Here is a 15,192-nt window from a genome sequence, read left to right on the forward strand (position 1 = left end):
AACAACAACAACAATCAACTATACCAACAACTCTCTCTCTCTCACACACACACAGTCTCACACCCTATTGAGTAATAGGTCTTGAGTTCAAGACTCACTAGAGAGATCTTTGAGGTCTCTTGGGATTGTTCCGATGATGTTGAATTTTCTCTTCTTCTTAACCTCGGATGTGTCGAGCAAGGCGTAAATGCCCCATGTTCGAGTCCCAGTTGCAACAATTTGAAGTGTATATAGATAGGAGAAATGCATAAAACCAAGCTTCCTTTGTTGTCATAAATAAAAAACAGTGTATGATGAACATGTTCAAACTTCAAAAGACCCAACACCCAAATTTCATCAAAATTCTACTTAAAATTTAAATTTTCAAATGTAAAATCATAAATATAATTTTATAAACCTGGATGTGATTTCTGGATTTGCCCAAAAATGAATTTATGGGATGGGCGACATGTGTATGTAAGTAATTTTGACACATATGGAGAGAGAGGGACTCATGAGAGAGAGAGAGAGAGAGAGTTGAGAAAGAGAGCTGTCCTAAATTGTAATTAGCTCTCTCTCTCTCTCTCTCCCTCTCTGCAATCAACGCAACAAGACCCACTGTAGCTGTTTCTCGACAACTTGCGAAAGAAGAGCTTTCATCCATTATTTGCCTCTTCCTGCGCCTGTATGTATGTATATATGTATGTGTGCTTGAATCCTTAACCTCTTCAAAATCTCACAAGCAAAGTCAAGATGGGGCTGGAACCACGTTCCTGCATCGCACCGAAAGCTTGCACTTCCTCTCCTGTTTTAGCAGAGAAACAAGAAGAAGAGAGACATGAAGAAGGAGATGGAACAGCAGCGATCAAGAAAACCTCTATCAAAGCTTGCCTCTCCACTGCTGCCCGCCACACCGACGAGGATGACGAGGTGAAGTGCTCCATTGTAGCTCAGTCTTACACAGTAACAGGGAGCTCAAGAGGAGACATGGTCATGGCTTCCTTCAGAGCTGCCTACAAGGAAAGCTTGCGAGAGGCCTTGGAGAGAGCTGAATTCAACTTTGTGCTCACAGATCCAAGAATACAAGACAACCCAATCGTGTACGCAAGTGATGGGTTCTTGGCGATGACCGGCTATACTGCTGAGGAAGTGTTGGGTAGGAACTGCAGGTTTTTACAAGGGCCTGCTACTAGTCGTCGAACAATTATAGAGATCAGAGATGCTATTAGAGAGGAGAGAGCTTGTCAAGTATCTATATTGAACTATACTAAGCAGGGTAAGCCCTTCTGGAATTTGTTCCACATGGCCCCTGTTTATTCTAAAGAGGATGGAAGAGTTGTTCATTTTGTTGGTGTTCAGACCCCTCTCGATTCCAGCGTTGAGTGTGACAATCTCGCTTCTGGAACAGAGTGCTTTTGCGTTTCGGCTTCAGAAAATTTCTCGTCTTTGATCAAACCTACTGGCACCGCCAAGCACACATCCTCTGAAAATGTCGGTAAGTACGTTTCTTAAAGTTTTTGAGGTCTGGAAGCATCTTTGCAATGATTGATTATCTCTAAGAATGCCAGTCCGCATAGTGAACTGTTCAACAAACATGGGTTTGTGGCTTGCCACCTTATATTGCTTATATTTGATCCCTCAATGTGAGGCTTCTGGAAGTGTTTGCTAGTTATTTTGTTTGGTGGATTGGTGCTGCACATATTACTCTGCAATTCAATATTTTCAAATAGCACAGAGTCATAAAACAGCACAGAGTCATAAAAGAGATTGCTACGACTGGTCATTGTTATTGAAACCTGACAAGCACATGCCCTTATCTTTTTTGGGGTTTAGCTCACCATTGCAGGATGTCTTGCAATAGGTGTTGCGCATAGTGGGAGAGTTTATTTACCATAGCTTGTTTTCTGGCTGCATGATGAGCGGAAGTTATGGGAGCTACAGACTTGCCATATTATTCTCTTGTCTTGCACAATTAGGAAAACAGCTATTACGTTGATCAGGCACATATTTGTACTTTGTCAGATATGGCTTCGAGCAAGCTGTTTTTTAATTTCTCCCAAGAATTCTGTCACTGTTTTCGCATGCGCGATTATAATCTGGCGCTAACAATGATCCTTTCAAGGTAGGCACTAGGGCTTTTATAGGGAACTCACTGTTTTGCCTTAAGTGTCATTTAACAGAGTAAGGTGTCTGCATTTGGCTTTTGTAATATGAATTCTTAAATAGAAAATACTATTCCACCTTCATTTGATGGACATTACTCACTTCTTGGGTTTCTCACATTGTGGGGGTTTAATGTGTGTAGATGAAGATTGTTGTGAAGTTGGGGACGCAGATAAGGACAGGGCCAAGATTTATGTTGACACCCTCTTGGGTGAGTTGAAGAGTAAATGCAAAGGTGCAGGTGTAACCGAGACTAGATGCACTATTGCTTCAGCAAATCCTGATGGAGAGAGGGTTATCTGCTCATCATTGATGCTTTCCTTAACAAAAGTGCAACAAAGCTTTGTGCTGTACGCATCCCGTTAATATTGAATTCCCTTAATATTGAATTTACGACTGCTCAGAGGATGGTAATGGTTTTATGTCCCTTGCAGAGCAAACCCTCATCTGCCCGACACTCCGATAGTGCATGCAAGTGAAATGTTTTTACGACTGACAGGTAGAGTTTTGAGCCTAAGGCTTTTGTAAGTTTGCTCTCTGACTCATTCCTTAATTTGGTTATTGGCCTTTTGATGGCATAGTCGCATTGGTGTTTACGATTACTTTTTGGCTTTGTTCGAGATTCTTGATTATGTGTCAAGTGTAAAGGCTGTCACCATCTCAACATCTCTAGGGTTGGACAAGACTTTCCTGCTTGAGAGTGTGTAGCATTGAGCATGTATCGTGCCCCTCTCTCTCTCTCTCTCTCTCTCTCTCTCTCTCTCTCTCTCTCTCTCTCTCTCTCTCTCTCTCTCTCTCTCTCTCTCTCTCTTTCTGTCGTCTGTCTCTCTACCTCGTGTATCGTCTGTTCAACACTCTGCTGAACATGGTATCAGAGTGTTAGATAATGGATCAGTTGATATTGTGCTAACTCTTTCTATCTTTTGTGGTGTGTATGCCCTATCAATTATCTCATTTTTGTGCTATTTTTCCTATTTAATACTTCTTTTAGTGCTAGGCTTCATTATGGCTGAGTCTGCCCTTGGTGTCCAGAGTCATGACAGAAACTCGATACACTGAACTTTGTGTTGATGCATGCTCATGTGTGCGTGCGTGCGGTGTGTGTTATGTTTGGGAGCATATGGTAGTACCTAGTTCTACACCCACTATTCGGCATTGACGATGTTAGTGGGGATGTTGTGGTATTTAGTCAATACTATGCATGATGGAGCTGATGATTATATTGTCACGGGGCTATACCTTGCACTTAGTCTGGGCTCATTCTGGATTCATTTAGGTATATCTTTATTCTGGTAGTTAATATTATACTATTTAATTATAGAGTTATAGATATGACATTTTCAAATTAGTTTTATTTCCATGTAGCACCTCTTTTTTGGACCTAACTACTGCTAACTCTACTGTTGCAATGTGGGCCTTTTTGTGCTTACCAGCATTTTTTTTTTGCTTATTTTGCAACCTTCAGGCTACAGTCGTGATGAAGTGGCCGGTAGAAATTGCAGGTTTTTGCAAGGACCTAAAACAGATCGTAGAGCAGTTCAGCTGGTGCGTGTTGGGTTTGTAATATGGTTTTTTAGGTTTAGGTTTTTGGATCTCTGTTGTTGCAATTAGTGCAGCCTAAGGTTCCAATAAAGCTTAATGTTAATTATAATAATTGGATCCTCTACACAGATGGGAGAGTGTTTAAGAGCTGAGAAGTCATGCACCGTCAAGGTTCTTAATTATCGGTGAGGGCGTGTATTATCTACGTACCTCCTTGAAGCTTGTAGTACTTCATTTGTGTGATTTCAATCAATGCATGCGTTCCTCAGTTTGCCTGTTTTCTTTTGGCAGCAAAGACAAGACACCCTTTTGGAATCTTTTACATATTGCGCCTGTTCGGAGCAGTGCAGGGAAGGTAATGCTTAACTTTTATATCAAGCAATCTTCAGGCTAATTAGGTAGCATTATTGGACGGAGTGGAATCTCTTAAGTTCGTGGAATTGGTTGCCATAGCTTTCCTTGCAGCAGAGAAACATTTTCTTTTGAGAGGTTTTCCTTTGCCATCTTCTTTCATCTTTAGCCGTTATAAGCTTCTTAAGGCTCTGAAGTTTTTGATGTTTGGCCTTGTGGAGACACAGAAACATATTGGAAATGTGACCATTCCTGACTTACTATGCCATGCTAGTGAATGGCATGTCATGCGCCCCTCCGTCCTCACTAAGAAATGTATTGGAAGCCCTCCTCATCGAGGATCAAGCACTGTTATTATTGTGAGGCGCAATCTAACCTTAACATTGAGCTAGCTATATCAAGTACCCTTGTTTGCTTTGGAACACCAAAACTCACCCACACCCACACCCACCCAAAAGGCCCACCTTTCTTCTTTTCCCCTCTCCAAGCCAAAGGTGGGGTGGCAAATAAGATATTCTCTCTCCCAATGTGGTTCTCAAAGAACAGTCTTATGGGATAGAGGAGGGGTAGAAAGGAGTGGCGTAGACTGATACACGAATGTGTCAATATTCCCTGTGAATGAGCTTTGACAATGGCACTCACACTAGCTTTTGTGTAAAATGAGGAAAAATTCAAGCAACACCCTCTGAGTTAATCACTTTGCATCCATTTGGTTCAATGGCTCTTCTGCAAAGCTAATACCAATTTATCATTTTTGGCAGGTTGCATTGTATGTGGGGGTGCAGCTGGATGTTACCTCTGTGGAAGAGCCATGCCCTGAGAGTGAGACAAGCCCTCACATCAAGCAGCTAGGAGCTGTAGGAGCAGTGAGGGTAGCTGTCAGAAGTCTTCAAGGTGAAGGACTAAGGCGCATTCACAAAAGCACGTAATGGGCCCCCTTTGTCGTACTTTTCTTTAATATAGCAACCTTTACCAAGGGAACTGAAGTTCCCTTTGTGGTAGTGTGGCCATACTCACACTAAAGCATTAATCCTTTCCATGCATTATCTGAGCATCTATAGCCTCACAGTCGGCGACAGATTAGAATGCAAACATGTAAGATGGGTGTGGCCGTTTGTAGAACCACCCCGTCAGCTACGAACCCCATTCTTTTATCGACATAGCCTACCATTCAAGAGGCACAGGGCTTTAATGATGTATGCAATGAGTACTTGGCATGTAAAAGTAAGCCATTCTTGAGAACATGAGTGGAGTTATTTGGCGGGACTTCGGATTTCTGACTGTTCGAAGGTGCCACATTGGGGAATGACGTTTCCTTCTATTGTACTCATTTGTCTTTTGTACAAAAGTAGACCTTATTGTGCCTTGAGTCTCTCGTCTGAGTTGTCGTAATGTCTCCCTCAAAAGGACAAACTGTGATCTCTCAATGTGTCGTGCCTCCAGACATTTGTCTGTGCTGTTTCTTTTTCATGACCATACTCTTTATACATTTATTAACCTGCAATCTTTCTGGCTCTGGGAATACTTCTGTTTCAATACATTATACCTCTACAAAAATGCCTTTTTTTGTACCTTCCAAATTGCTTAACATCTTAAAAGGTTAACAGCAACTAGATAAAGCATTAATCCGAAGTAATTGGCTCTTTAAAGCCTCTTAGGAGTCATAGAAAATAACTATGGCATGTTTCCTTTGGAGTCCGAGCTCTCATGGGTGATAAAAAATGCTTCAATTTCTTGGATTAACTTGTACTTATTCTATATGCGTAAGGGTTTTAAGCTTGATCCTCAGCTTTTTGGCCTACACAAGGCCATAGTAAATTATGGTGCGCTTGGGAGCAACTGTGGAATGTTGGATAAAGCCTGTTGGCTAGTGCTACATGGCAAGGTAATGATGACAAAATTTCTTTCTTTTTCAACTGCATTTAGGCATTGTCTTATGTAGGCCATTGTGACGCTTTCAAAGTCTTAGCTTTCTTCATTATGTTTGTGCCCTTCACTTGCCTCTTCTTATGTGTAGCCTGTTAAGATAACTTTTTGTTTGCAGAAAGTTTGCAATCCTAATCATCATTACTCATTCTTGTGTCATATGTATTCAAGGTTCTTTGTATGTTTTAAAGTGCGTCAATTGGAGCTCATATCGACTAGATACAGCTGGTTTTTTTTTTTTGGTATTGTTCTATATAGCAGGCTTTGATAGTTGTGTATCTATAGACTTTAGGAAGATCTGTTAAGAATTACCGTTATGTTGAATTGTGGTATGGGCCATTATCTTGCTATTTCCTAGTTGTGCTTTGATTGTTTTTTCTTCCCATCATTTGTAATCTATGGTACGGAGGTTCATCGAGGATGGTTTACTTTGTAGTATTGTATTTGAAGTTTGAACACTTTTGTACAGCAAGCAGAGATATCAAAATTGTATGCGTCTGTTAATGCCTGTGGTCCTCCTTTCCTGAAGAGGCATTTCAAGAACTCTACTTTGTAGGATTTGATAGAAATGTTGTATAAGGTTTCCAAAATGTTATGGTCAAGCAAATAAATGCACTGAGAAGTTTAGTGAGGAGATGGAGTTTACTTGCTTGCTTGTTACAAGATTTTTACCTCTCTTCGAAAGGAGATGCAAGATATCAGTTAGAGGCTTTATGAAGATAAGCTCTTACTAGCTCTAGACGAGGTATGCCAATTTATACAAAGACTTTGTACAAAGTGAAAACAGAACCTCTATTACCAACACGGGAAGTGGTGTGTAGATAATTAGGGGTTGGAAATCCTTGTCCCATGTTGAAGAAATATAAAGTTTCTGAAACATTTCAAAGCAAATGGAAAGAGTTCCCACAACTTGTGAAACGTTTCTTATGGAAGAATAATTCCAAAGTTATGATATCATAGCAGTGGTAAAATGGGAGTGGGTTGCTAGACCCAAAGAGCAAGATGGAATGGTGATACTCAACCAGACGATACATGCAAAGGCAGTGTGCCAAGTTTGTGGTGTCAATAGCGAGCCTAGATCAGGCGTAGGCCGTTATGTCATGGGACATGATAGATAAGGTAAAGCTCTCCTCCCAAGGAGGCCCATTGGAAAGAGGCCGGCACTCCAGTCAAACTGCTTGCACTGCCCTAGGCAAACATGAAGCTAGGTGGAAACATGGGTGAGTTGGTATGCAAATGCTCCAAACCATGAGAAGCACTAGAATGGGGGGAGACAACCAGATATTCCATCACCCACTGGTCTGCCCCTAGCTTTGATTTGAGATGTCTCACTAAGGCCCTTCTAGAGAGAAATAGCTAGGAAAAAATCAACAATAAAGGATTTGTGCATCTAACTCAATTCTGGGATAGAAGTAGCAGGGACCTAGTAAGACACAGACTAGCTAGCTACTCAGTACAACATCAATGGAAATGAAATTCTACTAGTCAATAGAGTGACCAAAGGTATGAATAATGTTCTTGTGCCTATTTGTGGGATTTGATTGAAAAAGCGACACTCGCACTATATTAGGGATTTTGCTCTACCTCAAAACACGGGGAACATACAACAAGCTTACTTAAAAGTAGATTCGTTCTCTCCGCTTAACAAACAATGGAGGCTACGGTGGCATGAGTCAAAATGGGCGCTAATCACAAGTAACTTCTGGTATCCTCCATGGCCTAGCACAATGAAGGTCTTCCATTGGAAGGTGCTATAGGGGGCAATACCAATTGGGATGAAGGTAAAAGCCAGAGGGATAGACACTAACCTCTGCTAGAGATCTAAATCGGCTATTGAAGACCCCCTTCATCTATTCAAAGACTGTCTGACCATGCTTATAGGTAAAATCAGCAAATGGGTGTAGAAGACTTGGAAGACCCACTTTTTCAAGAATGATCTAATTCTAGGAGGAAAGGTTTTCCAAAATCAAGCCATTCTAGTTTGCACACAAATTGTCCCCTTTTGCTATACCTTCAAATCTTTGAAAGAAAACCTACAACAACCAAATTTGAAAAAAATGTTAGGAAGGAATAAATTCTCTGTGTTGGAAAAAACAGGGATTTTGATGAGTGGAAGCAAACACTTTTTGACATTAGGTACTCAAATAGTGTTAATTGTGGGCTACTAGCTACCACGAAAAATATAGCTTGTTGTGGAACAGTGTAAGTGTCTTTGAAGATACTCAAATAGTGTTAATTGTGGGCTACTACCTACCAAGAAAAATATATCTTGGTTTGGAACAATGTAGGTGTCTTTAACGATGCATATATCTTTACCCTTTTGCATCCTTTGGCTCCTCAAGGCACAAACTATGTTTGAGGCTTATTGTACATTCAATTTTTAAAGATAAGTTAGCTTTACCACTGACAATTGTGAGTATGGAAAATAAAAATACAAGACCTAAATTTATTAGGTTATAGAAAAGCTAGAAAGCCATCAAGCAAAACCATCTTGACTAATCCAATAAGCCATTCTTGTAAAATCGAGACCATGATTAAGTTGCAATAGTGATCAGAAATAGAGGAGGAGGCTAAAGGCATATATTGAATTAGAAAATAACAATAGGAATTTTTTTTATCATCAACATGCAAGCAACTATTGCATTTTGTTACCGATCCCCATATGACTGTATGCTTTTTAGAATTGATTATGGGGGCTGACACCATCAACTAAATCTAGCTAGGTAGATTGATATTGGCATCTTTGTTAATACTCAATTGATTTGACTTTTTCCACATGCTCAATACCATGGGTAAAGGATACATCATCTCCGTAGCACCTATTAAACACTAAATAATATTTGCAATGTTAAGTACTTAGGTGGATCCTCTCCGCATTTGACTCATTTTAACAAGATTTTAACAAATCTTGTCAATGCAAACCCACTTTTCTAAACTTTATAGCAAGAGCAATGGTGCACTTGAGTTTAATATTTTCCACCACTCCCTTTTGTTGTGTACACTAGACCCCTTTGCTTTGGCTATCCTCTTTCTAGTTGAGCGAGGGAATGCCATACCTAGTACTACACCAATAGCTTTATACTAGAACCCATTGAGACAAACAGAGGTAGGAATTCCTCGATAATGTGAAAAAAAAAAAAAACTCTTTGGTTGCATGATGTGCCATCCTTGCATAGCCTAGCCTAATAATGAGCAAGGTGCAACCAACACTCAAAAACTCCATGTGCATATCGATATGTATCAGGAGGATTTTTTGGCCTACAAAGGCATTAGTGTTAATTTGGTTGGGTGGTTCGGACTTTTTGTGTTTCCCCTCCTCTCCCTCTTTTAGGAGTCAAAAGGGTCCCTTATTTCTCTCATTTTTTTTTTCTCTTACTCATGTTTGAAAAGAGTGTGTGCACAATGATTTGGGTGTATTTTTATGTTGTCATCAAGAATTTCCTAATGACTGTGCTAGGATTTGAAGGGCATCCTAATTTTTCAAAAGACAAGCCCTTGAAAGTAGTACCCATCCCTATGGAAGGCTTCTTTTCTTTTTTTCCCATTCTGAGGACAAAATACCACAAATTACAATTTAATTTTTGCAACTTAACAATATGTTTGCCAAAAAATATAGCTCGGGCCCTTAGTGTAGGTCAAAACATTTTCCACTAGCATTTTGGAAACACATGAAAAGTAGAACACACTCCTATTTGACATATTACTTTTTTGTTTCAACTCTATAACATTTTATGCTTTATAAATTACATGGGCATCTTAATGAAATCCCCTTCCATTGGTAGATACCCTCTTTTAAAGGGCCCTACTAATGACGAACTCACAAAAATTTTGGCCTTCGTATGACGGAAAAAATGCCTTGAGAAGGGTGGATGGGTTGTTGCAATTAGGGTTGTAGAGAAACACACACAGCTTGGAGAAGATGAAGGAAGCTCAAGGCACACAATAGAGAGTGTATTACTTAGTGTGCAATGGAAAGATAGATAGCCCTAGAGTGATGGGTGTATATACAATGCTCGGGGGAAAAAACCTCCTAAAGAGGGAAAAAATGCCCCGGCAGTCCTAGTGTGTTCACACACGTCACTACCACACGTATATGGTAACAAATCCCCCCTGGAGTGATGCGGTGAACGAGAGTTGCCACATGAGTAAAGGGAAGTGCCATGCCCTAAGGACATGATCAGTCCACAAAGGGGAGTAAGCCCAAAGCTTTGCGGAAAGCTTCAAGCTTCTCACGAGACAATGCCTTTGTGAAAAGATCTGCAAGGTTGTCCTATGTTGGCACATAAGCCAAGCTGATCTCTCCTGTTGAGAGCCTCTCCCTGACATAGTGGTAATGCACCTCAATGTGCTTTGTGCGAGCACGAAAAACTGGGTTCCTTGCAACTGCCAATGTGCTCTGACTGTCAGTGTAGATAGTGTTGGTAGTGTCCTGTCCAACACCCAAATCAGCCATAAGGCGTTTGAGCCATACACACTCAACCGTAGCTGTGAAGACTGCCCTGTACTCAGCCTCACAACTCGAAGTGGCCACAGTAGGTTGTTTCTTGCTTAACCATGATATACATGAATTGCCAAGCATGAAACAAAAACCACTTGTGGACACTCGCATGTCAAAGCAACCAGCATGTAAATCTGGCGGCAATGATCTCCCCTTGGGATAAAACAAGCCAAGATGTAAAGTGCCACTAAGGTAGCGGAAAATCCTCTTGAAAGCCTACCAATGCTTAGACCCTCGGCTATGCATAAATCTGCTGACCTGTGAGACTGCAAACTGAATATCCGGCCTCGTGTTGCATACATAAATGAGGCAGCCTACAACAGTTTGGTAAAGAGTGACATCAACAAGATTGCCAGCATCATGTAGACTCAAATTCAAACGTGTTTCCATGGGAGTGGCAATAGGTTTGCAATCCTCAAGTCCAAACTTACATAGCAATGTCTCTATGTAACTTTTCTGACACAAGGCAATACCACCATCACACTGCTTAAAATGTATGCCCAAGTAATGATGCAATAGTCCCAAATCTTTCATCTTGAAAGTAGCATTCAAATCAGACTTAAATTCAACTATATGTCTCTCATTTGGTCCAGTGATAAGCAAATCATCAACATAAAGAACCACAATGAGAAGTACATCACCCTCACGCTTTACATACAATGTGATTTCTGTTGGTTGTTACGAAAGCCTCGGTTGACCAAATGAGTGCCAGCTTTCTTATACCAAGCACGAGGAGATTGCTTCAACCCATACAAAGCCTTCTTACATATGTACACTTTGTCCTCTTGTCCTTTTATGCCAAAACCGCGAGGCTGTGTTACATAAACTTCCTCAAATATGTCACCATTCAAGAAAGCAGTAACAATCTCTGATTGATGTACATCCCAACCAAAATGAGCTGCCAATGCACATAGAATACGCACAGTAATCATATGACAAGTGGGAGCAAAAGTCTCTTCATAATCTATGCCTTTTTGCTGTGCATAAACCTTTGCAACAAGTCGAGCCTTATGGCGATCGATCTCCGGCTTGCGTTTCAACTTGTAAACCCACTTCGTACCAATGGCCTTTTTTCTAGGAGGCAAATCACATAAAGTCCATGTGTCATTTTCTATAAGTGCATCATATTCTGATTGCATGTCAGCCATCCAATTTTATGAATTCTGTGCTTCATCAAAAGATAGAGGCTCCTCAACATCATGTAAGCTAGACACAACCAAAGCATAACAATCTGATGCATAAGATGCATTGCGAGAGCCTGAACGAGTACGACTAGACAAAGGTGCATCCAATTACTGTCACGCAAAGTGTGCACCAACCATTTTGACATACCTCTAGACTGCTCATTTTCAGCCCTTTCCTCATCAAGTACATCATGTACATCTGCATCAGTAATAGGCCGAGTATGTAACATTTTCAGAAACCCCCATAGGTTGTACATTTACCTCATTGGAACTTGCATTCGTATTTCCACCAGTGAAAAGAGGCAACAAAGTGTCATAAATGTCCTGTGAGCTTACATTACTGTCTCTAGTACATGACAGCAAGGGCTAAACATAATCTTCCACAAACACTACATCCCGTGAAACCAGAATATGTTTTTTTGCGGATGATACAATCTGTAAACTTTGCTTTCAACACTATAACAAAAAAAAAAACATTTGACAGCCTTATCATCCAATTTTTTGCGTTGTGTTTGTGGCGCCAAAGCATATGCCAAACAGCCAAAAACATGCATGTGCTCAATAGAAGGCTTTCTATCATGCCATGCTTCATATGGAGTAATAGACTGCAAAGCTTTTGTAGGACACGTGTTAAGTACATAAGTGGCACACATGGTGGCCTCAAGCCAAAAAGAATGCGGGAAAGCTTGACTTTTGACCATACATCGTGCCATTTCCGTCAGTAACCTGTTTTTCCTCTCAGCAACACCATTTTGCTGAGGTGTATAAGGCATTGTACATTGGTGTTTTATCCCACGACTAGCCAAAAATGCATTAAATTCATGAGACATATACTCCTCCCCTCAATCGAAACGAAGGGTACCCATAGTACATTTCGAGACATTTTCAGCCATAGCCAGAAATTGTTTGAAGCACATAAAAACTTCAGACTTCGCTTTAAGCAGAAATACCCATGCATGCTTGGAGTAATCATCAATGAAAGTCACGAAGTACAAGTAATTGCCCAAGGACGGAGTTTGCATGGGCCCACAAACATCACTATGCACAAGTTGCAACCTGCATGTGGCCCTAACTGAACCATCCCTGCACAATATTCCAGACGCCTTTTGATACAAGAACGTGTTGCATCGTATAAGCCCACATAGGGTAATTGTCCCCATCTAACCTGTCCTTAGCAGCAAACATCTTGAACACATGTGTGTTGTTGTTGTCAGCCATGGTAAATGCTGCACCTCATGTGTAAACTGTCCGAAAATAGGAGAAACGGAGCGAGAACAACACATGCTATATAGCATAGACCGTAGAAGACTGTAAGGCACTTGTTATGCAGAAAATGACACTGACAAAAATTTGCACAAAATGATGAAATTACCTGTACAGACCTGTCTGTAGTGGAAACGGAGGCCGAAATGAGTCCGAATAAAAAATCTGAGCAGACCAAGCTCTACGAAATATCCCGAAATATTTATTGACCTGCGAATGCTCGCCAAAGCTCACTGAAATCGGAGAAAATGAACAGGCGTGTACTGGAGCAACTGGCGACTAAGCCCGAGAGGACGCAACTTGCTCTGATACCAATTGTTGGAATTAAGATTGCAGAGAAACACACACAGCTTGGAGAAGATGAAAGAAGCTCAAGACACACAATAGAGAGTGTATTACTTAATGGAAAGATTGATAGCCCTAGAGTGATAGACGTATATACAATGCTCGAGAAAAAAAACCTCTTAAAGAGAAAAAAAATGCCCCAACGATCCTAGTGTGTTTACACACATCACTACCACATGTATATGATAACATGAGTGTCAAAATCTATCGTAGCCCACTAATAATTACTTGTGTGTGTGTGTGTTTTAAGGGTATTTGAGGCTTAGGAATAAAAAAAACCCTTCAAGGTACCTAAAGTAAACTAATGAAAAAAAAACACAAAAGAGAGTTTTACTACACAACCAATTTAGAGATAGTGTGTTTTCAAAGAATCGTACAAAACAAGTTTTGTATAAGGCATGCTTAAGACATGGATGTAATAACCTTTTTCTCTATAGTTCTTATAAGCGCAAAGAGGGGGGTCGACTATGTACTAACCTTCAATAGGGGTCTCCTAAGACTCTTTGCTCGCAAATGGTATGTCTTTTCTTACGAGCACAAGGAGGGTCATAATGACTATATACTAATCTTAAATAGGGGGTCTCCTAAGACTCTTTGCTTGCAGATGGTATGCGTCTTTTTTTGTAAAGTGTGGATCCCCACACTTTACAAAAAATTTTGTGGATCCCCACACAAATTTTAAAGATAACAAAAAGGTTGGCTTTTTAGTGTCAAAGGAATAATGATTCCTTTAGAAGTGCCTAGAGAATTTATTCTGGACTTTGATGTAATTTTAGATGAAAAATGTCACATTAAAATGGGTCCGAGATGTCTTTGAGTGTGTGTGGAAAGGTCAGCCAAATGAGAAGGAAGCAAGCATAGAAGTGAGTTCATGGTCTAGTTATGTTTGAAGAATGATGGTGCCTTCAAAAGTACGTAATGTCAGGGCAAGGACCACCTTGGAGGTCAAGGACCGCTGCCAATGGAGACAGGATCCTAGGGGCAAGGGCTATAAAGGGAAGTTGGGCGGAGGATCAAGGCGAAGCAGTCCCAACTGGGTCTCACAATGGTATCGGAGCTTCTCCTTTTGGGGCCAAGGGCGTGGAGCCACTCTCTGGATTTTGCATGTTCATGCAAGCAAGGAGGGCCGAAGATATCTCGCAGGTGGGCATGGCCGCTTATCAAGTGAACGGAGGTGGCTTGAGGACCGTGGGCAGGTGTCGTTAGTCGGGGAGAGGAAGGGTCGATACACTTGACAACGGGCAAGACCAGCATCGCTGGGGTCGCGAGGACAAGGGGGAGAAACTCTCGGTGCATCACCATCTCCAATGGGTGCAAGCCCCGCGCAACATCTCTCTCTCCTATCTTCTGCGACAGGCTCCTCGTCGCCATTGCCCGTGCCTACCTTGCTTTCACATAACGGGCACCCAAGGCCAAGGGCCTTAGGTTCTTTTTAATTGCATAAGGGAGGTTACCCACAATTTCCCCCCCACACACTCCTTTTCTACAAACTCACGGAGGTGTTGTGGCGACTTCGGGGAAGACGGAGATACTTTTCATAGCCAAAATCTCGGTATTTTTTGAGATTGCAGAAACATTTGTCCGGTAAAATTCCTCCAAGTCTTTATAGTTGGCTTGAGAATTTCGACGATCGTCTGAATTTGGTTCCTTCAGGCAATATTCAAAGTGATTAGGCGTTATTGGAAAACATCCATGCTCATCGCCTATAAGTGATTTTGGTGAACTTTTAGACTCACAAGACTCGAAAAAAGGCATGCTAGGAGTGCTCAAAGGGAGTCAAACCAATATGGAAAGAATGGGGAAATTATCAGACTTCATTGGATGATATTGTTTCCACCTGCATGCACGGAGATCCAAGGGATAGAGCAGGTGCGCTCAAGTATGCTGTCTTCATGGATTTTCCGACAAGACTTCAGGTACTCATGTTTAAGTTTTCACTTC

The 15,192-nt window shown here is 41.1% G+C and overlaps 1 protein-coding gene across 2 annotated transcripts; it reads left to right on the forward strand.

Moving 5' to 3' along the window:
• Positions 1 to 535: 535 nt before the first annotated feature.
• Positions 536 to 5,404, forward strand: LOC147450813 (protein TWIN LOV 1-like). 2 transcript variants are annotated; one of them, XM_086519841.1, is made up of 8 exons: positions 536 to 1,255; positions 1,388 to 1,474; positions 2,285 to 2,492; positions 2,577 to 2,641; positions 3,608 to 3,687; positions 3,814 to 3,869; positions 3,976 to 4,039; positions 4,797 to 5,404. In XM_086519841.1, the coding sequence occupies exons 1-8, from the start codon at positions 733 to 735 to the stop codon at positions 4,962 to 4,964; spliced, it is 1,251 nt and encodes a 416-aa protein (XP_086375967.1). In that variant the 5' UTR covers positions 536 to 732; the 3' UTR covers positions 4,965 to 5,404. The 2 variants fall into 2 exon arrangements, with proteins under 2 accessions (XP_086375967.1, XP_086375966.1); XM_086519840.1 differs by having other exon boundaries at positions 537 to 1,474.
• The last annotated feature ends 9,788 nt before the right edge of the window (positions 5,405 to 15,192 follow it).

The sequence above is a fragment of the Adiantum capillus-veneris genome, chromosome 9 (assembly GCF_014529385.1).
Source record: "Adiantum capillus-veneris isolate H3 chromosome 9, ASM1452938v2, whole genome shotgun sequence".
NCBI classification, from domain to species: Eukaryota; Viridiplantae; Streptophyta; class Polypodiopsida; order Polypodiales; family Pteridaceae; genus Adiantum; species Adiantum capillus-veneris.